Raw genomic sequence first — 22,715 nt, forward strand, 5'->3', positions numbered from 1 at the left:
TGCAGTCTTTATATTTTAATTCCTAGTCCCCATAATCTAATTTCAAACTATTTTCAAACAAAAATATTATTTCTATGCTACACTTTTTTCCTATTGTTTTATTTCTCTTCAACATATATCATTAACCTCAACCTCATCTACCAAAAAGATGACTTGCAGGAAGACAGGGATAAAAAAATATCTTATAAAGACAGACAGGACTGAGAAAAACATACACAAATTCCACGGGGAGGCAAAGGGTCCATGGTGGGAAAAAATGTTTACAAAATACCAAGTGAAGATGATTAGGTACAAATAGCATAAATAAATTTTAAATTTAAAGTTAAAGACTGATGATCCAGCAGGGAAAATAAACAATGACAATAAATAAATAGATAGATAGATAGATAGATAGATAAAATCTACCTTACAGCAAATTATCTTCTTTAATATCAATTACATTAGTTAGAAATGATGAAACAAAAGATCATTAAACCTCCAGAAACATTAGGATTCCTTACACAAAAACTTCTCACTTTACTAACATGAAAGTTTATAAGTTGTACATGAAAAAAAAAGGCTTTAAAATGTGTTTAAGCAGATGCACATGAGCAGAATCAAAACATATTTAATATTTTACTAAAAGTAGGACCTACCCCTCCTAAGCAAAAGCAGTTGACATGAATAAAACCAAACAAAAAAAGTATATTTTGATAATAGGATATATTTTTTTATTTTGAAAGAATAATTACATTTTAATTACTAACAAAATCTCTTCTTGATATGAATTGCTCCCTAATGAGTCAACTGATATACAGTTGACCCTTGAACAATACCAGTTTGAACTACGTGGGTCCACTTACATATGCAGATTTTTTTTTCAATAAATACATACAGTACTGTAAATGTATTTTTTCTTCCTTATGATTTTTTAAATAATATTTTTTCTCTAGCTTACTTTGTTGTAAGAATAAAAAATATAATACATACAACATACAAAATGTGTACTAATCAACTGTTAATATTATCGTTAAGGCTTCCAGTCAACAGTAGGCTATTAGTAGTTAAGTTTTGAGAGGAGTCAAAAGTTATACCCAGATTTTCCACTGCATGGGGTCAGTGCCCCGAACCTCTGCATTGTTTAAGGGTCAACTTTAGTTACTTCCAAGTAGGCAATCATTTAATTTAAGAATCAACATCTGGCCTAAATTATCTGAATTAGCTTTCTACCCTACTATAAATGACCTGCTTTCAATTGTACTTCAATATCCCAGTTATATCTAAAAGCTTCCAATTATTTTTTCCATTAATTCCACATCAATAACTAGTAATCCAGCAGCTCTGAACTCTCAATACAGTTTGAATCTTTCCATTTCAGTTCTTTATTCTAAAAAATATGGAGTTATATTTCATAAACAAATTCCTTTTATTGAACCTATTCATAAAGAGAATAGGCCCAGTAAGAAATTTTTAATAAAAATAAAGTATTATCCTTATGTTTCATTTCTGAAAGCTCTTTAACTATCACTCTCCTTTTTGATTATTTTATGTAATAATTCAATCTTCAGTTGCCTTTATTTTTGTCAATAATTATTATAAATACCTAGATTATGAAATATATAAAATCCAACTGAAAAGGAATTCTATAAATATAACTAGTATTTCAATATCAATTCAATGGTACTAGGCTTGATCAATGGCTGACCCTTATAGTATAAACTAAACTACACAGCTGTGAAAAATTTATCATTAACAGCTACCTAAAAATTTACCATTTAACAGCTATTTGACAGATCATAATGATTTAGACATATTATGTTCTATACTTCATTTAATAAGAAAACATCAGTTAAAATTCATTTCTCTTGTTTGATGTGTGTGTGTGTGTGTGTGTGTGTGTGTGTGTGTGTGTGTGTGTGTGTGTATTACAAATGTTTCTCTTTGATTGGGGCATAGGTCATGAGAACTTCCAAATACAAAGGATTATAGTACCTATTGAGGTGTCTACAGATTCAGGGAAAGGCTCTGTGCCTAGGAAGTTCCTAGCATCACTAAAATAAGGAATAGTCTTCCCATTATTCTAGTTCTTTCATAGTTTCATTCCCCAGCAACAAGGAGCAACTCCCAAATCATTTCTGACTTGTACATGTTTCCCACCTGGGACAAAGACACTCCTTCACAGCACCATGACAACCATACCAGAGTCACAAGCACTTGGGTTCATGCAGGAAAATGAAAATCCTGAAAGGAAGCTAGGAGATAAAGGCTTACTATTCCTTGTTTCCCACTGGTAGGAAGTAATTACAAAAATTACTTTAACACAAAGCTTCTGGTGAATGAATAGTTTGTAATTTGAAGAGAGAAGCCCGAGGGCCTAGGGATTAAATAAAAAATATGAAAAGCTGAATGATGTCATGCAAGTACAGCCCTCCACTTCCTCAAAAAATAGACTGCCTAAAGCAAGCTTTCTTAATGATGGCAGTGTAGACATTCTTAGGAGATGGTCAGGAATATATTTTGTTTTTTTTTTATCTAAGTTTAGACTGATGATTGATTTAACAGTGGAAGTGAACTTTATGGCCCTTTAATGGTTTGTTAACCATGTTGTTACCAAGTAAAAATATAAAAATCGTAAGATATAAAATAATTTTGTCCAAACTAATATTGCGAAAAATGGATGTGACTTCCATACTCCCAAAGCAGGAATCAGAAAAAGAGGTAAATTCAGTTCTCCCTCAATGATGAAGTTGACAAATTTCATTATAAGCATGCCAAGTTTATGTTTGTTGTTTATTGAAAAATGATATTTTTTGCCAAAAACTGACAGTGCTATGTGTTATGAAGACCTGCCAGTTCTGAACTGGATAAGATTATTTGCACTGCCAAATGCAAAACTGCTTTAGGTATTATTCTTAAAAGAGAAATACCCAAGCAGAACACTGTGATTTTATAAGTTCAATATATAGTTAAGCAGTTGTTCATATTTTTCTACATTTCAAAATCAATACAACAATTAAGAGTCAAGGAAACAGAATCTGTGCAATACATGGGAATGGTTGAAAGTTTGTTGTTGAATCATACCATATCATATATTATCTCACAAGGTTCAAAGTTGTGACTTTTATTGGAAACCCAGATAAATATGTTTAGAGGATAAGGAATCAAAAAGGATTTTTGCATTTTTTCAAGAAGAATAGCTTAGGGTTCTTGGGTGTGGAAGAAGCATAATTTTTGCTTTATTTTCAGTTCTTGGGTTTTTGTTTGTTTGTTTGTTTGTTTGTAGGACAGAATGTCCTCTTCTATAGCGATAGGTAGCAAACATCTTTCATGAACTACCAATTCTGTGTTTTGTACAGCTTCTGTTTCTTAATGATTACACACTTGAGAATGAGAGAGTAGAAGGCAAGCAGAGGTATTCCAAGCATCCACAAACCAATACCTTTCACATGACTCCCAAGCTAACCTTTACCCATCCCTACCATAACATGTATATAAGCCCATTCATGCATTAACTCTGGGGCATGATTATAAAAATATACTATGCATTTTTAAATTCACTCACTGTTCCATTGTAGCTTCAAACTCAGTATGTCCATATTTATACCCACTTGTCATCGTCCATAAGTGTATTTCTATTTCTCATTTTAAATACCTGAATTCTGCAAAGAGAATTCTCTACTATTCCAGATTAGAAGTCTGAGTCATCCTTGATCACTCTCTTTCTCTCCAACCTTAACATATACTCTCACAAATAATCTCATCAATTTTACTTTAATCTTAATCCATTTGGGCTCCTTCTATCTCAATACTACTCACTTAGTTCATTTTAATTGATTTTAATTTAGAACACCTGCAACAAATTACAGACCTCAGATGAAGGGCAGTTCTGAGTAGCTAAGATGACAAAGCAAGAAATTTGGTCAGGCAATTACTGTGACAACTAGCAAAATGCAAAACATTTATTTACAGGGGCACTACTGATGAAACTCTGGAGGGTCAGAAGTGCTTAGATCAAAACCTCTCTTGATGACTTGCTGTCAGAGAAATTTATGAAGACCATGGCCCTCAAATGCATTTCTTTCTAAGTAGGTCTTATGTATTTTGCCCTCTTCGTATAATTTAAAGAAAGACCTCAAGTGGCTCCTAAAATAACATTCTGAATTGATCCAGAAAAAGGATAATTTTATATAATACTACAGTTCTCATTTATAAATCAATATGCCTTTCTATTCCTAGAATCTGTTCAATTTTATATTTCAGAATGATGGAATAGGTATAAAAATACATTAATTTTCAGTTGGAAAATATTTAGTCCATGAAAAAGTTTGGCTCTTAGTCCTGTGACCAAGAAGTTAAAAGAAGAATTTTAAATTATAGTATGGTACTTAAAGTTCTGAAAATCTTTTTACCCTAGGAAAAAAGATTTATACTTCTAAAATATTTGATTACCGTTTAAGATTCTCAAAAGGAGGTAAAATTGATATCACCAGCAACTCAGTTCAATCAGAACTTCAACAATAAGAAAATAAAATGTATTAAGCTCATACTAAGGTTTATCGTAGAACATTCTAAGAGAACTGGAAAGGTTCTATTTTGTTCAAGTTTCAAGATAAGTGAGAGATAACAAAGGAAACTTTTAGCTTCCACTCATGGTCATTGAGAACGCTTCCAAAATGTATTAATCTCATTTGTGGCCCACTTTTACTGTAAGGCAATCTTCTATTCATGAGCAAAAAGAAAAGAAAAAAAAAACCAGTCTTCAGTGTCTACATTCTTAATAATGACTCATTTGTAAAATCTGAGTATGTTGATTTGATAAAACTAGGATTAATATTTTAAATAAATTTGAAAATTAATGTCTCAAATTACCTTAATCCATCAATTATTTTAATTTAATATACCATGACTGCTAAAGTATATTCCCTAATCCAGCATCCAAAAGTATAATAGGTATTAAACATATTTGTCCTAATTTTCTGATTTCAAGAAAAAAAATCTTCTCTCCTTCCCTATAAATATCAGCCTAATGAAAAGTGCCAGGGTTGATATTTATAGAAATAGATACTGTCAGGCACTGAAATGGGACAAGTGACAGCTGGGCGAAACTACGGGTACAAGAGAGCAAATGGGAAGACAGCCATAGTGACTAATGTGCTCTCCAGTCCTCCAACACAATTCCATGACATCTGGGCTATGCTTTTCTAAAAGATATTTAGCCATTGCCTCAAAAGAGATATTAGATATTTCAATATATAACAACCAAAACTATGGGAAAAGCGCTATTTCCTACAATCTATCATTTGATATACAGTCTTTTGATTTAGAATAACATTTTTAAAACATGAAAATATAAATGAGATTTAATAGTAATGTATTCACAACATGAAGAGAAGCAATTACCTAACTATTCAACTTGAACAAAACTCCTAACATGTAAATCTTTTGCACAAAATAATTAATAACAATAACAAATCATCTAGCTTCGATTAAGCACCTATTACTATCCAGGGCTACATTTCAGCAATTCGCATAGATCATTTCTAATACTTATTATAACTGTGCCATGTATTTAATTCTATGAACAGGTAAAGAAACTGAAGATCAAAGAGTATTACTCTAATGTAAACAGAACAACAATGTTGTAGAGCTGGTACTCAGACCTGCCTGTCTACAGTGTATCCTCTTTCTGTTACACCAGTGACCCTCTAGGACAGGCTCACATTTCATAGTACTGCATCTATTAACACAGACCTATTGTTTCAAGTAAGAACTTTCTCAAAAAGTTTTCAGGTCATATTCATTTTAAATTTATTTTAAATTGTACCAGTTCACTATTCAAAGAAGCTCACTGCATCTGAAAATCAAAGGAATAAATAGGTATCAACTCAATCTAGAGGATAGATAATTGCTAAATTAAGAAGATTATTTGTATCCTTGACATTTTCCTAGGAGAAATTTCCATTGTCTTTAATTCAGAAAGTTGGTCTGGCAAAAGTAAATACAGACTTTTGGAGATTTGGTTTAAAAAACAACAGATTCTCATATTTCTTTTCTTCTCCATAAAGGGCACTTCTATACCCAGTTTATAAGATTAGACACCAAGTTATTTTCAGATCTCATTAAAACAAACACACGAAAATAGAAAACATTCATGTGTCATAATTTACTTGATTTTAGTGGTCCGGAGTACTTTGAATTAAAATTCAACGAAAGTATTCAACTCGTCTTCTCCACGTTAAAAAGTTTTGTAAAACAGACCTTCAAGTCAAATAGCATATCTATTTTCAAACATACCTATCATACTGGTCTTAAAACACAACTCTGTCATGTAGATAAAGCTATTTTTCATGTGTTTAAATAATATTAATAATGCATAATTTAGATACTTCTGGAAAGTATGGATATTTTTAAGTTTTAACATAAGCTAGAGAAACAATGAAACAATGAAACTTTTAAAAATATATATAAATAACAAACATATTGAGATTACAATAATGTACTGGAATAAAATAATATGTATTTATATATTCCTCTATGCATTTAAAATGGGAAGCCATATTTTATAATTTATAATATAAACCTATTTTGCTACCTCCACATCATGCGAGAGCTCATGATAATCACATTCTCTTAATTGATGAGAGTTGTTTTCACCATATCTTAAAATCACGGTTAATTATTAAGCGTTGTCAAAAATGCCTACCTCTGTAGTGGAAGTCTTTGGACACGTCTATGGGAGCCCGTTCTACTGCTGATCTCTTGTAGACAACATGAATCCTTCCTTTTTCTTCCTCCATCTGCTTACCTCTTTCCAAGGGTTCAATGAAATACTCATCATTATCACTTTTTATCATTCCAGCCTAGAGAAAGCATAAAATTTGTTAACTTTTAAAGAAATATCTATCATCTTTATCTCACAAGTACCTTTTTTAAATGGCAAAACTGTAATATGTGAAAACTAATGCCTTTTCTTTCCACTTTAGGCTATAATTTTTAAATGGTTAAGGTATTATGAAATATTAGTCATTTGTAAGTTATAAATTCATGTATGATGGGAATTTTAAAAAGCATGTAAAGTAGAATAAGAACTTTACATAGTTTAAGCATGAGAAAATCATACAATGTATACATTTCATCAGACTGCAAAGGAAGTGCATTTATATATTCTATTTGGTGTTTTATCTCTAAAAAAATCTTATGGAGCTTATAAATTCAAGAAATATTTCTAATTCCTCTTAATATCTCACTGTAGAGCTTCTGCCCATGTGTGTTACATATTTTTAACTTATTTATATCTTCCTTCCAAACCACTATGGTAAGAGAGGAATAAACTCCATAGTGCACTCAGTACACAAAGTTATTTGTCTTCAAATAGCCTTTTTAAGCTTCATTGGAAACCCCTAATTCTAATATTTATTAATTTGAAGAACTCATGTTTATCCTACCTTAAGCTAACATCATGATTATATATATATATATATATATACACATAAATATATATATATTTCCTCAAGTTTCACCCTTTCACACTAAAAAGATTATTCTGACATTTAATTCCTTCCACCTCTCTATTTAATGTCTTTTTTTGACTATTTCTTCTATTTATTTAGAAAAACACCAGGACTATATATTCAGTACTATAGCCAAAGAGAAATAAGGGTTTTGTCTGAAATTTGTTCTTCCTTAAATATCAAGTCTACATTACAGTCAAATTGCTACAGCTCATAGCTATACTTTAAAGGTCATACATTGATACGTAGTATTAATTTAAATTTCGGTGTATTTATTTGAAAACAAAGTTGAAGAAATAATTGCGAGTATGAGAACTGTAATTATTTCAAAAATATACATCAGATCTAGAGGTAATTCACTCAATATTTTCCCAGGAAACATGACTGGCAAGGAAGGGAGTTCTCATCCCTTCTAACTCATGTTGGTCTAACATCTCTACCACTCTGGTGTCAGGCAACACAGAAATGAAAGGTAGGTACACCCTACCAAATAGCATTTGTTTTCAGTAAATATGTCTCTGACGGTCACTTTTCTATTTCATTCACATCTGTCCCCTCCTTTCATTGTGACTTCCACTACCAGGTATACCCTCCCTCCCCTGTGTACACCTCACAAGGAAGTCTTAGCAGCTTTGGTGTCTCCATGTGCCACACCTATATCTGCCTAGATGCTGTGAACTTACAATCAGCCCTTGAACCTATGGAGACATGTCTTACAAGAAAACATCACCAGAGCCCTTTCACCACGCTTAGTCCTTACACTCTTGAAGAAATTTCTAGCCTTCACTGAAAACACTGAGCTAATAGGCATTCAATAGCAATGGTGATCTTCCAGACACAAATATTTGAAGTTGTTTTCTCATCTGATCAATTACTTTATCTCTAGTCCTGTATTGTAAAACACAGTTTCTTCACAGTGACCTGATTATATCATTACCCTTCAGAGTTGCTTCTGCTGTCAATAGATTCATCTCTTCTAAAATACAATTTTCAACATTGTTCTCATGCTTTTGGATTGTCATTTTTATCATAAGCATTGATGTCACATTCGTACCTCTCTTCTTACCAGAAATTTCAGCATCATTGTTTTTGCCCTTCTCAGGCCTGGATGGGTTAATACTACTCATAAAACATATCCCATCTAAGCACAAACACAGTAAACATATGACAAGTTAACAAACAGACCACATCCAAGGCTGCGACATCTAGTCTCATTGCTAAAGCCAACCGTTGGTGGCAGGTAGTGTTGTTAACTGGCTTTACCTTGGAAACACAGGTTTCATCAGCATGGGGCTTCATATTCATCTTAATTACAATCTTTTTTATGCCCCAAATCCATTTAGTCACCATGTTCTGTAGAGTCTCTTACATTTTTCTCCCATCCTTCTATTTCCACTGGTACTTCCTTAGTAACAGACCTCATCATTGCTCACTAGATTACAGAAGCTGCTTCCTATCTTGAGATTTCCATAGACCATCGTGATTCTCTTAAATGAGTGCCTAACTCTGGATGGAAATGGTGGTCACTGAAGCAACTCTGAGCAATGAGCAATGGCTATTGGGGACACCTGAAATGATGGGGAAGGCAATGAAGATTAGCCCTTTGAAAGACATTTCTACATACCTTGAATTGCAAATATTTAAATCCCAGACCCCCTGATGTTACTTATCTCATTAGACTATAGACAAAACATAATTTAACACAGCTAAACCTCACCCTTAGAAGGCAATAAAAATTTAAGCCAGGGTGAGACAATATCATTGGCCAGGCAAGAGCTGGGTCATGTGACCGCCAATAACTCTGTGGACAGTAAATTTGAGAGCCTACCCTTTTATTCATTAATTTAAACAAAGTTAATGAAAAAAGTACCTTATACAAAGTACTACAAGAGACAACATGGTAATTAAAAAATTCTCAAAAACATGGTTTGTTTGCCCTCCAGTTGAGGGCAGCCTTGCCAAGTAAATAAAGTATGTGCCTATTGAATGAGGAATATGACGGAAAGTTTAGAAAGCAAGTGATATTGTAGTTGAGAGTCAAATTAAGTCAGATTTTCCCCCATATCTCTCTACACATAGTAAACTACCAGTAGTTTACTAAAATCTATTTCAACTGAAATCTCCTTAGTTCCCATATAAATGGGACTTCACCTGGCCACAACTATTGTTCACACTGTCTCACATTTTCACATAGCACAGCAGACAAAATTGTTCTTTCAAACTATCATATTAATTTAGACAAAATAGAACATGGTTACAAATGAACTGAACATGCAATGGCTCAAAACATCAGGTGCATCTTTCTTGCTCACATAAAAGTTCAGAAGAGCTGTACATCAGCTGGGAGGGGATTCTGTTCCACAGAGCCATGCAGGTGTCCAGGCTGATGGTGTGCTGCCATTTTAATGCAAGCTTCCACGTTTGCCCAGTAGCAAAAGGAAACGACAGGAGGAAGCCCAAATGGGAAGTTTAATGAGCTAGTCCTAGTTGCGATATGCACCACTACCACTTACTTCCCTGGGTAGGATACATAGCCAACTGCAGAGAGAGCCAGGAAATGGAATCTGGTTGTGTGCCCAGGGAGAAAAGACAAATGGATCTTTTTGATGAACAGATGGTAGTCTCAGCCTCAAACAAAATCATGTCACTCCTTTGTCTAAAACACTTCGGTTGCTTCCTATTGCACTTAAAACCACACTCCCTACCATAGCCTTCAAGACCTGCATCATCTGGCCCGGCCTATCAATCTCAAGCACTGCCACTCTCACCCAATTCGCTATGCCCCAGCCTTAGGGGCTTCTGTTCAGTTTTGGTTTTCCTTTGACATTTCCAACCTCTTCATAGCTTCAGGCCTTTGAATGCTATTGGTTTTGCCTAGAACTCCCTTCTCCCACCATACCACACTTACTGTAGCTAGCTCCCACCCCAGGTCTCTGCTTAAATATTACTTCCTTAGAAATCATTTTCTGACTCCCTCATTCCCACATAGATTAGGTGCCCGCATGTAAATTAGGGTCCATCTTAGCCAATCATTCCAACTCAGAGCAATGTGTTCTTTTCCCTCGGGTCTCTTAACAAAAATTCAAATTTGTTTTTACCTGATGTCAAATTTACTGTTTTCTCTCTGCCCACAGCACCATCAGCTTTTGAGGCAGACTTGTCCAACTTAAGTCACCTTTATCTCCTTAAGAAACAGCACAATTGGTGGCAAAAAAATGTCTTTGATACATTTTTGATGAAAAACTCCGTGAGTGGATGGTCCAAATGAGGGGATCAAAAAAGGTTCAGACTTGTGGTGGTCATGAAAAGGTGGGAAGACTGCCATGCTGGTGGCGGGCCAGAAGGTATGAGAAGTGAGACAGTTCAGGTTTGAGCAAAGAATGTGAAGTGCAAAAGCCCAAGACATGCTTAAGGATAGTCAGTACCTCATTTGCTCAGAGAAGGTCTGTGCAGGGCGATTCTGGAAAACGAGGCTATGGAGGACTTGCATTACCTTGACCTACCATATAGGAAATTCCTAAAGTCTGAAGTCCAGACCACGGCCTATAAGACCCTCCATGGCCTGGCACTGTCTATTTTTCTGGCTTCTATTACTACTTTACACCTGCTCTTTCCACTCCAGCCACATGACCCCCACCTATATAAACTTCCCCTTCACTCTCTATGCCAGGCTTTTTTATTTTTCTTCAAGGGTGCACATGGATGATTATCTGTTATCCTTTTGGAACATAAGCTTCATCAAGCAGAGACTTTGTCATATCAGTGCTGTCTTCCAGGGCCCAGAGCAATGCATGGCTCAAAGTAGGTGCCTAATATTTGAGAGAGGGTAGTAGAAGAAAGTAATAGAAGAGATGGACAAGTGAAAATAAAACATATTAGAAGGAAATTAAAAAGGAATACTAGGAGAGATGGGAAAAAAACAAAATAGAAAACACCTTTTCATGACCACCACAAGTCTGAACATTTTTTGATTCCCCTACTTAGATGCAACAGGCATCTAAGTAGGAGAGTTTTATCATAGTAAAAACAGCTGCAATGAAGAAGACACAAAGAATGAAGATAGAGAAGGAAATGAGACAATTAATACAAGTATCTAAATTAGATATTTGGGGCTAAAGAGATATTTCAAAGAGTTATGAAAAGAGTAGGTGGTAAAACCACATATAATTCAGACCCTAGACTATATAGAATCACTGTAGTTAGATTCTTCTGCTACTCTTTCCACCATACTATTGATTTTTCTCCCTCACTTACTACCAAAAATGGAGTGATTATTTTATGAGTGCTTTTAGACAAAACTGCTCACGCTTACTTAGTAGGAGAAAAAATCATCAATACTAATAATTAAGTATTGAAGTCTCTTTTACCCACTAAGATATCATTTAGGTAGTCACTCATTCAATAAATATTTTTGTAAGCTCAAAGACCATACATTAGCACACCCTAACATTAAATAACGTACCCTCCTGCTCTCAGATCCCCGTAGTCTTATTTCACAGGATACATTTACTACATATGATGATGAATTACTTAAAGGAATAAAACACAATGTATATAAAATAAAAAACTCTCAGACCATGGCACTCTAAGTACTAGTATTATTTACAATGCTGCCAGAAATTTACAACTTTTAAATTATAACTTAGAAGTTTTTAGAAATGTCACATGTAAGATTACATATAATCCTGAGACTGTTTAAACAGATGCAGTCATTTTTAATCCATACAACACGATAACATTTCATAAATTTCTCTTTATGATACAACCCTCCCCGAAATTTACTATTCTATAATCCCATGTACCAAACAGGAAATATTTATTATATTTCTCAAACTATTTTTCAAAATTTAAAACAAATTTTTAGACTATTTATGTTTAGTACTGCTTTAAGCATTTTATATCAAACATATTTTATTACATTTTAATTAAGTCTTCACACAGGCCCTTTGACAGAATTTCAGAGGGGATAGTTATAAAATAATGATCTATGCTAGAAATCCAGCTACATAATTTCCCTTTCATCTGGTCAACTCTTCCAGCTACATCACTCAACACTGCCAAGAATCCAGAATTAAGCCAAATAGCCTCGGAGCACGGAAATAGCTATCACAAAGGCCATACTCTTAATCACTAGGACGGATCCTCACAGCCACATTTGACATCCAATTCTATAAACCAGGGTAGATGGTTTCCTAATCCTCATCAGAGTCTAAATGGCAAAGGAGAGTTAAGGATTGCGGTACAGGGAGTTTCAGATGAGATAATGTCTATGCATGCTCTTTGTAAACTTTAAAGCCCTACGACAAATATAAAACTCAAGTCTTTCTAGGTTAGTAATAATAAATATTAGTCACGAAGAAAAGACTAAATTGTTTGACTTGGTTTAAAATGAAAATCAGTATAAACAGCATTTTAAAAAGAGTTCCAACAAGAGTTACTAAGATATATATATATATATTTTTTTCATTCTGTGCCTGATATTCTAAAAAACTTATGCTATGGAAGCATTCCATTTTTTACTGTGACACCCAAATGTTGTTTTTATTGCAGTGATTCTTAAATCTATTAAGGAAAGAGAGTAGAGCTAGGTAGCTTTTTTTGGAATGGCAGGAAATATGTGCCAAATAATGTAATACATGACCAAACCTGAAGCTAACTAAATATTCATTATTTTGTGCTAAATTGGATATAATCTTAACGCAACATGGAAAAGCACTAGTAAGTTTTAAAAGTCTAGTTTAAGTTTTATTTGAACTATTTTAATTAAACTTAGCTTAGCTTTAAATGTCTAGAAGACACATTAGGAAAATTTTATATTAACGTTGTGTGTGAGAGAGAATAAATGTAAATATAATATTCAAGAAAGACAATGATTATACTTTAGTGGTACAAAAACGCCATCTTGGCTCATTAAGTTTCTATAAAAACCCATTTTGAGTGTCAACATTTCATTGTGTTACTTCCTCCAATATTTGTTCTATCAATAAAATAAAATTGAACACCTTGTCTGATTCCACTTTAGCATTAAACAGATATTATTACATGAAGGTGACTTTCAAATCTTTCCTGAATTTTAGGGGATGTTTCAATACCCCCAAAATTTCCACAGAGCAGTTTTTGGGGAAGGCAAAATAGTTGAGAAGGGCTATAGAGGAGAACAGATCCAAATCTGTATTCGTTAACCAAAGACACTATTTATTTACATTAAAGAAGCTTAATTATATGGGATGCATTTGGATATGGTTTATGAAGATTAAAAAGTAGCTAAAATACCCCCTTCAAGCCATGCCACTCATTTCCATAAAGCTTTCAATTATTTCAAAGTCAGAAGCAATTTTTACTGTTTTTGTACGGCCAGCATTTTATCTATATTTCTATGGTATTTATCACTGTCAATCTTTTATGATAATTTTTTATGTTCATTGTGCTAGAGCCTAGAAATTAAGAGATTCTGAGTAAGATGTTAGTTGAACTAAAATACAGATCTGATTAAATTCCAGATTTACATTTGGGTTCGGCTGGCATTTCATTCAACAGTGATCCTTCTAGATGACTTCTGATTCACAACAGCATCTAACATAATCCACTGCAAAGTGATAACACTGTATGTTTGCATAATCTCCTCCTTGAAGAGGATGAATGAGTCTTTTGGTCAGACAGGTATTATGGCTAGAGTACTGAATTTCATAAAAAGAAGGACTATGCTGGCTTGATTCACAATTCAATTATTGCTAAAGCAAATAAATCTAACCTTAATCAATGACATTAGATATTGCCATTTTAGTTCCTTAATTAAAGAACATAATATCCAACCCTCTGCTGCCTGATTCTTATCAAAATCTACATTGTGAGAAATACAATTCTAGAAGCATTTCCTGAAGACTGAAGGATTTTCTATACATCCAGTCTAATTCTACTAATTTTCCCTAATCTCCATTACAAGCCCCTGCCACCATTAAGCCAAGCCACCATGTTGGGGGCCCCTACGAGGACTTATTTTATTCAACTATATAAAGTTTCAAAATATCAGCCTATGATGGAGATCATATAAAAGTGACCCAAGAAAGCTCATTATTGTAATAGTAGCATGTTTATCCTTGAGAACTCTCAGTATCATAAGCATATATTATTTGCTCTGTGAGAATCCAGAAAAAAAATAAAAATAAAAACTCTCAGATATTAATTAAAGGAATAATTTGGCTTCTCCTGCAAAGCTGGTTCATTTTTACTTTATAAATACTGTGCATTATGTAGCTGATCAATATCTGTTTTTTCATGTTAAAGCATTTTATCTAGTACTTTTCCTGAGCCATGATATAGTCTATGAAGACATAAAAGAAAATCTCTAAGAGAAAACTTGAATTATATATATGGCTAAAGCCCTGATGAGATCAAATATTGAAATATTCAATTTATTAAGGTGGTCAATTCGGCAAACCAATAGATCTCTTCTAATTAAACATGTGGGATTTCCTTTAAGATCTTGCCATTAACATACCTAACTGCTGTTTAAAGATAAGATGAACCTACCTCATCTTAGAGAATATAATTGAAGGAACTAGCTTGGTTGACGCAAGATTTGGGTTCTGGTCATAGCTTTGTTATTAATTAGTATGACTTTTGAAAAGTCACTTAAGCTTTATGGGCTCAGTTTAATAATCTGAAATATTATAAAAGTTTTACTAGCTAATCTCTAAAATGACTTCCAATTAAATTATCTTGCAATGTTAGAGCTCCCAAGAAAGACATGAATTTGACAAGCTGCTCCCTGCCAATGTCCCAAGATCCACTCATTCCCATGATAAATAACTTGAAATATGATCATAAAAGTAAAATAAAATAGGTAGCAAGCTTTAGTGTGCCAAAGAAATTAGGTCCCAACCTCAGAGACTTTTCCATGTTCCAACTCCAGAAAGTCTGATTCAAAAGGACTGAGATAGGAATCAGAAATCTGTAATTTTAATAAGTGCTTCAGATGATGCTTCCAGTCCCTGGACAATACTTTGAGTAACAAGGCCTCAGGGCATTTCAACTTTATGGGGTTAAACAGAAGAAATGCCATGAATTAGATATAGGTCAATGTAGCAGAGTTTATTTTCCAAAGATGACCCACAACACAATCTCCCATCCACACTAGTTTTCTCAATATGACCTTGCCACTCCACCCCCATCGATAGATGAAGTTTAATTTCCCTCTCCTCGAATGCAGACCAGCTTTCATGACTCACTTATAATCAAAAGAATGTAGTGAAGGTGTCACTGCATGATTTCTGAGCCTAGTTGGGAAGACACCTTGAAGCTCCTGCCTCAGTCTCATGAAACACTCTTACTCGAGATGCTTCCTCTCAGATCCAGCTGCCACACTGTGAACAGCCTAAGCCACGTGAAGAGGCCATGTGTAGGCACTCTGGTAAGACTCCAAGCCTTCAAATCACTTAGCCCAGCCATCAGACATGTGAATGAAGAAGCCAGCTCCCAACACTCAGCCACCCAAATCACTCCCAGTCTTTTGAACATTCCCAGATGAGGACCCAGACATTCTGGAGCAAAGACACTTGCCGTCTCTGAATTCCTGATACATAAAATTCATGAACATAATAAGAAGTTGTTGTTTTACAGCCTAACTTTGGGTGGTTTGTTATGCAACAATGGCAAAGTGAAAGAATGGAGTTAGAGTTAAGGTAGAAAAAGAACACCTAGTAAATAAAAGCAAATACTTGATCTTTACCTATTATTTTTAATTGTTTAGATAGAGTTATGTAGCTAAGAGAGGGAAAGTCTAGTAATGGAAACAAAGCTCCAAAATTATTATAAGAGCTCAAGGGAAAAGTCTGGCTGGAACAGAAAATGAGTCCTGAGATGAGTCAAGAGATTATAACAGAAATAGCATGAGGAAAACAGCCATCAGCAACAAATAAATTACATGGAAACCTTAGAGCATATGAAGGAATTAAAAAATAGAACATGGACTGTTAAGACTTTAGGATGGTTTCTGGTTCCATCAGTGAAACCTCTTTCAGTAGATTAACTAGAATACCCATAGAAGCAAAACATAAAATCAAAGTAGAGAGAGCAAAGGAAATGTTGTAAGCAAAGAAAAAGAAGCAAAGCCAATAGGATATCCAGTGGGCACAAACAGGAATGGGAGGAAAGAATTACGCCACAACGGCTAATGTAGTTCACAGATTCCTGTAGTACTTCCTCTGAACAAACATTTTTGAGACCCTCCTATGGATCAGGCACTTTCTAGGAACTGGGACAATAGTGAGGAATGTGAAAAAGTTACTATGCCATAGAGCTTAAATTATTAATGAGGACAATAAACAAGAAAATTACATGTTTGCATATGATATTAAGTATTATGAAGAAATAAAGCAGGGTAAAGGGATAGAGAAATTTGGGAGAGGCAAAATGAGAGCGATCTATAAGATTTGTATATACTGACTATAACCAAGAAAGAACCTATGAAGAAAAAGTAGTGAGAGAAAAAGCTAGAAGTTATTATGGATAAAGTTACCCAACAGATAAGAAAGCCCAAGATAACTTCCTAACCACAATCCACTGTGTGTTCTGGTCAGAAAGTTGGGAGTCATTCTTGATCCCTCTGTAACAGAGGATGCTGATAATCACCAAAACCTGTGCTGTCCTCTTCTTTCTAGGCACACAGGAGAACTACATTTCCAAGCTTCCTCTGCAGTTAGGTATGTCCAGATACTAGAGAACAGAATGTTGGTGGAAGTGATATATGCCACTTCATAGCCTGAACCATAAAATCCTCCCACAGCATCCTCCATTTCAGATGATCAGAGAAGAGAGGAGAGCTATTTGTATTTCTTTTCTCTCTCTGTCACACCACAGATCTGACAATGGTGGTGTCTACTCCCCTTAGGTACCCTCTTCCATGGCCTCAGCTGCAATGCCATTTAAGACCTTGATGTTGAGGGACAATAAGAACATCCTGCTCTTGATAGGCTCACCATCCCATCTTGGTCCCCTTATCTTGGTCACACCTCTTTAAAGAGTCCTTTCATGAAATTTTTCTCAACTAAACCTTTCAAAGAATGTCACTGCTCCCTACGAGGATCCTTATTAGGATCCTGATAGAAATACCACTCTATCTCATTAAACATTTGAATAAAAAGTGTAATACTTGGGTATTAAAGATAATAAAAATGATAGAACATTAGAACTGAGAGTGAACTTGAAAATCACCTGAGCTAATCCTCCTCATATTATACTGATGGTACCAACGACCAATAATGGATTGTTAAGTGGCTTTTTTCACTTTTACATTTTCTACATAAACATTATATTTAGCTTACATCAAAAAAAATATGTCTATATGCCAAACTTTTCACATATTATGATATAATATTTTCAGGAAAAAAGTAACAAGATCCAATTCTTAAAATTAGCACTCAGAAACTAGTTCTACATTGGAACAGCATCCACCTCAGCTGGAAGGCAAAGAACATATATTTCTCAGTTCTCATACTTTCAATGAAACCTTACTCTGTTTATAGGGCTGCCAAATGGCTGCACCAGCCCCAAACAGTTTACACTATTGAAATATACTGACTTTTTTCCCTGATGATCTTCTTATGATGGAAAAAACAAGCTTTAACCACAGCTGACCCTGATCATTAATGTCAGCTTCTGATCAAAAGTCACACCCTGCCTGCAAGTCACATTAAAATTTAGCTAAAGCATCTCTCCAGCTAGTAGCTGTAAATGTCCATTACCGAGCTCCACGGATAAAGACTTTTTCTAGTTCTCTCTGTTCCCTCTAAATTTACACTTGCTCTGTAGACTCGTCTCATATCTTGAGTCTTCCAATGATCTTGTTCTGAGACACAAAATTAGTATGTCCCATTCCAAGAAAAAATGAAGGCATATCTGTCAAAAAAGGTATACCTTGCTTCATACCAAGCCTTGACCTGGCACATTAGACATGAGGCTAAAGCATTTGTTATTTTGAACAGCCACATTTGATCTAATGTGTTTCGGGCACAGAGTCCAACACGTGTCACACATTTTATTTAATCCTGCTGAATCTTTCCACACTTTTGCCATATGAAAATGCAATGTCACACAAACATGGTATTGTTCTAAAACAAAACTTAATAAAGTTACATTCTACTCCTAAAATATGTCTCTTAATTTCATAAACTTGGTGAAATAGCACACATGTATAAATGGTTTTCCAAGCATTTATACTTGTGATTTCTTACAAAATCTCGAAAGAACAAAGCATGTTTTCTTTTATGTATGCCAACTGATTAATCCTTTTGTTCTTTTTCAATTGTAGATGTATATCACAGGGATGTGAGTTGGGATTCAAAAAATAATTGTTTTCAAAAACAAAGCATGGTTTTTACAGAGGGGCTGGCCTCTCTTGCTTCCAATTACTATCTAGCACATCAATCAATTAGACTAGTGAGGCTGATTCCATTAAAAGAGCAGCCTCTGCCTTCAAACCTGAGCACATCCCGATGTTTAAGCCCACTTGAGATCAGAGTAGAGAGACTGATGCTGGTCTGCAACCTGAGATTCTTATGCCACAAAGAAAATGGGGTCTCCATCCCCCAAAAGAAGTTAGTTATGCACCTGTTTTTGAGGTCCAATTATATGGTACTATAACAATGATAACAATGACAATTTGCTCATTCAGTCTTTAAAATCACCTGGTGTTACTTAAAAAGCAGCCCTCAGAAGTTAAATGACATGCCCAAGGTCATATAGTGAGTGGCAAAACTAGGACTCGAATCCATATCTTTCAAACTCCTAACTTGATATTCTGTCTACTCTTACAGAGTAGAAGATCTCAGAAGTATAAGAAATGGAAATCCTGGAGCTTTTAGTCACTGCAGACTGACTAAATCAAATAATTTGAGGTTGGATCTGATGACAGTCTAATTTCTAAGGTAGCCTTCATTAATGTTCTTATGATTGGCAAAGATTTAAAAAAAAAGAGAAAATCTCCAGGTCTTCAAAGTTATGGAGAAACAACAATCTTAAATATTCCTATGGAATTATGAATTATTACTGCCTTTCAGGAGGATAATTTAAAATTAAAAATTCTTAAAAATGCATATATCTTTTGACTCAGCATTTCCACTTCTAGGAATTTAAATTTATACATTCCAAGTGGAAACGATAAATAGGGATTAAATAAATCAATTATGGCATAGACATATTAAAATTGGGTTCCTGATGCATTTTTACTGCCATGGAAAGATGCTGAGCTTTAATGTTTAGCAAATAGGAAAATGCCATGGATAGTTTGCCTCACTAGAACCATCTGACATCAAAGATTTGTCATCTAACTTCCTAAAATATTCTCGAAGTAATTAAATACTTTAAAAAATATCTCTGTACTAATTCATTGCAACACAAAGATTATCAGGTGACTAGTTTTCTGCTCATGGATCTGTATCCTACTTAGTCGATATGAAGGATTTTATGGCCATGATCACAATCCAATTTCTATCATAACTTATCGCTCTTACGCAAGTCTAAAGGTTGAAAAATTGACACAGAATATATTCTTCTAAGATTGTGTGATAAACAACATTCACCTGTTCCAAAGCTCTCAGCCAGGTCTCCATATTGGTCCACTATGAACCAGTCCTCCAGGGGGTCGTGACAACAGAAGCAATACAAGGATGAGCTCTCCCACAGCCACGTGGCTTTATGTCAGTACTAACAATAATAATTCAGACCCATAAAATGAAGAAAACAAAAATTATTTCTGGTTTCACACTGCTAGGTGGAGTCCTGTGGCATATTTATATTCATTAATATTAACCAGGTAATATGCTAATAGCAGCAATGGCTAGATATAGGCAGATTTGAGGAAACAAAGGTATCTTTACTATTCATAAGATTCTTTCCATTAAATAGGATGGTGTTTAGTTTGATGGAACTGTTTGATCCTTTTGAGTTAATGCAAATGTTTTGGGGTTTTTGTTCCTTTTGAGTTTTAGCTATTGTGATTTAGAGTAAATTTAGTCCAAAGTTAACTGACAGCACCCTCTGTTATCCTACATGTGTGAAAATTAGGGCAGAGGGAAGCAGCATGACTACACACAGAGATACCAGGAAGAAGACAGGGATTCACAGTCCCATAAACAAAGCCTTCTGAAAGGCTTGGTGTATGCTATTGTTCACAAATAAAACTTCCTTCTTTCACGTAGAAAAATTCTAAAGCAATGGTCCTCAAATGTTCTGGTCTTAGGACCCTTTTATACTCTTTAAAATTATTGAGGCTCCCCAAAGAGCCTTTGTTTATGTAGGTCATGTTTTTTGGTATTTATTACATTAGAAATTAAAAATATATATATTTATTAACTCATTTTAAAAATTAGCCCCCTTATGTGGTAGAAATTTTATGAAAAATAACTATGATCTTCAAAACAGAAAATTTAGTGAGAAGATGGCGTTGTTTTACATTGTTGCAAATCTTTTCATGTCTGACTTAATAGAAGATAGCTGGATTCTCCTACCTGCTTCTGAATTCAATCTGTTGTAACATCATACCTTTTGTATGTAGCATCTGGAAACTCCACTGTACACTTGAGTAAGAATGAGAGTGAAAATAATGTCTCAGTATTATTACAAAAATAATTTTGAATTCACAGAACCCCCGAAAAGGTCTTGAGGACATACAGTGTCTGGTTTGCCTAGGACTTACCTAGTTTTAGCAATGAAAATCTCAATTGCTTATTCCAGGCAAACCAGGATAACTGGTCATTCTCTCTGTACTACATTATTAGATCAGCAGTGTGAAAACAAAGTCAGAAAGATCAACTTGCTTAAGATCATAACATACACTAACTACTGATATGCCTTCAAAATTCCAAGGATGCCTAATCGTTGTTAGTCTTACACAATGCTTAATAATAATGTATTAATTTGAAACAAGTGGAATCTTCTAAGTAGCATATACTTAAGCTTACACAAAGTAAAGGTTAGATGTGTTATATTAGGAAATGTCAAAATTAACCAATATTCAATTTTTTGTGGTTTAGGACTTTGGGATTGAACCGATGTAACTTAAAGGCCCCTAAAATATATTTATTTTTAAGAAGAAAGGTAGTACATGCTATTTCATTAAGTAGTCACAAAATGAATCGGAATTCTTACTATCATAGTAATTATTAACTTGAGCAACAACAAAAAAGTATTTAGCTTCCTGAGAATTAGCTCATTTTTCAAAAAGCTTTACTGAATAAAGTATATTAATCTTGCTGTATGACATTCAAGTGCCAAACCACATGTTTTCCCTCCATCACCTTTAGGTCTTTTTAAATAAAATTGTGTATGAGTAAGTCTTTAGTCAGATAATGCAGTCATCTGTTTCTATCATTTTTCTCCTTTTTTTTTTAGATGTTTCCTTTCCTTAAATGTTATGTATATAACAACTAACAGTGACTGGTATAATCTTTTAACAATTCCTAAGGTTCTTTAAAAAAAAAAAATGAATGACAAAACATATTATTTAGATTAAAATATTATAAAAAATCACCATCGTAGTCAGAGGTTTTCCTCCATGTGAGATATTTTACATTATTGAATTGGCAATAGACAATAATTTCAAGCTTGAGACTTTTTATTTTTTTTGCCATCTTTCTCACAAAATTAAATGTGTACCTACAGTTGCTATGTTACCGGTATAAGCCTTACCTTGGCATAGAAATTTTGTTTAAATAAATCATTTTCTGAAAAGGTGTTTGCTGAAACTTTAAAATATATTTCCAAAAGGAATAATTCTCTAAAAGAAAAAAATGTGGCTTCCTTCTCCAATTTTATTTTTTGAGGTTTTTTTTCTTTACTTTTCAATTGCCTATAAGGTCACTACAAAGGATATTTATGATTTTTTAAAGGAACATGTCTTACGATGTCAATGCAAAATTTGAGAAGACACACAGAATGTTAGTTAACAGCTTTTCTACTTCAAATAGAAAAAAAGCAAAATATTTTACAGTGAAATACCACAAATTAATATTTCAAACTTAACGACTTGGATAAAGGTCACTTGTAATTCCCTGAAAGAACAATAAAATACTAAAAAGATAAAAAGCGTAAAATAGGCAAGTAAAAGGATCTTCACGCTATGTTTCAAACACATTTCAGACAAAGATCTGAACCTCATTTTGTAATCATGCATCAAAATCTGGTAAATATTAGAATCTAAAATGTAGCTTTTATTGTAGAGCAATTGCT

At 34.1% G+C, this 22,715-nt stretch overlaps 1 protein-coding gene across 6 annotated transcripts in view; it reads right to left on the reverse strand.

The window, feature by feature from the left end:
* ADAMTS3 (ADAM metallopeptidase with thrombospondin type 1 motif 3) overlaps positions 1 to 22,715 on the reverse strand; it is a 223,273-nt gene that overhangs the window by 120,525 nt on the left and 80,033 nt on the right. For 5 of the 6 annotated variants that reach the window (XM_039845408.1, XM_039845409.1, XM_039845410.1 and 2 more), the window contains one exon: positions 6,683 to 6,839. In XM_039845408.1, the coding sequence (XP_039701342.1) occupies positions 6,683 to 6,839 (157 nt within the window). Of the gene's footprint in view, positions 1 to 6,682; positions 6,840 to 20,995; positions 21,051 to 22,715 lie in introns of those variants that run through there. The other variant, XM_039845411.1, reaches the window with a different exon arrangement.

This window comes from Pteropus medius, unplaced genomic scaffold (assembly GCF_902729225.1).
Source record: "Pteropus medius unplaced genomic scaffold, Ma_sr-lr_union100, whole genome shotgun sequence".
Lineage (NCBI taxonomy): Eukaryota > Metazoa > Chordata > Mammalia > Chiroptera > Pteropodidae > Pteropus > Pteropus medius.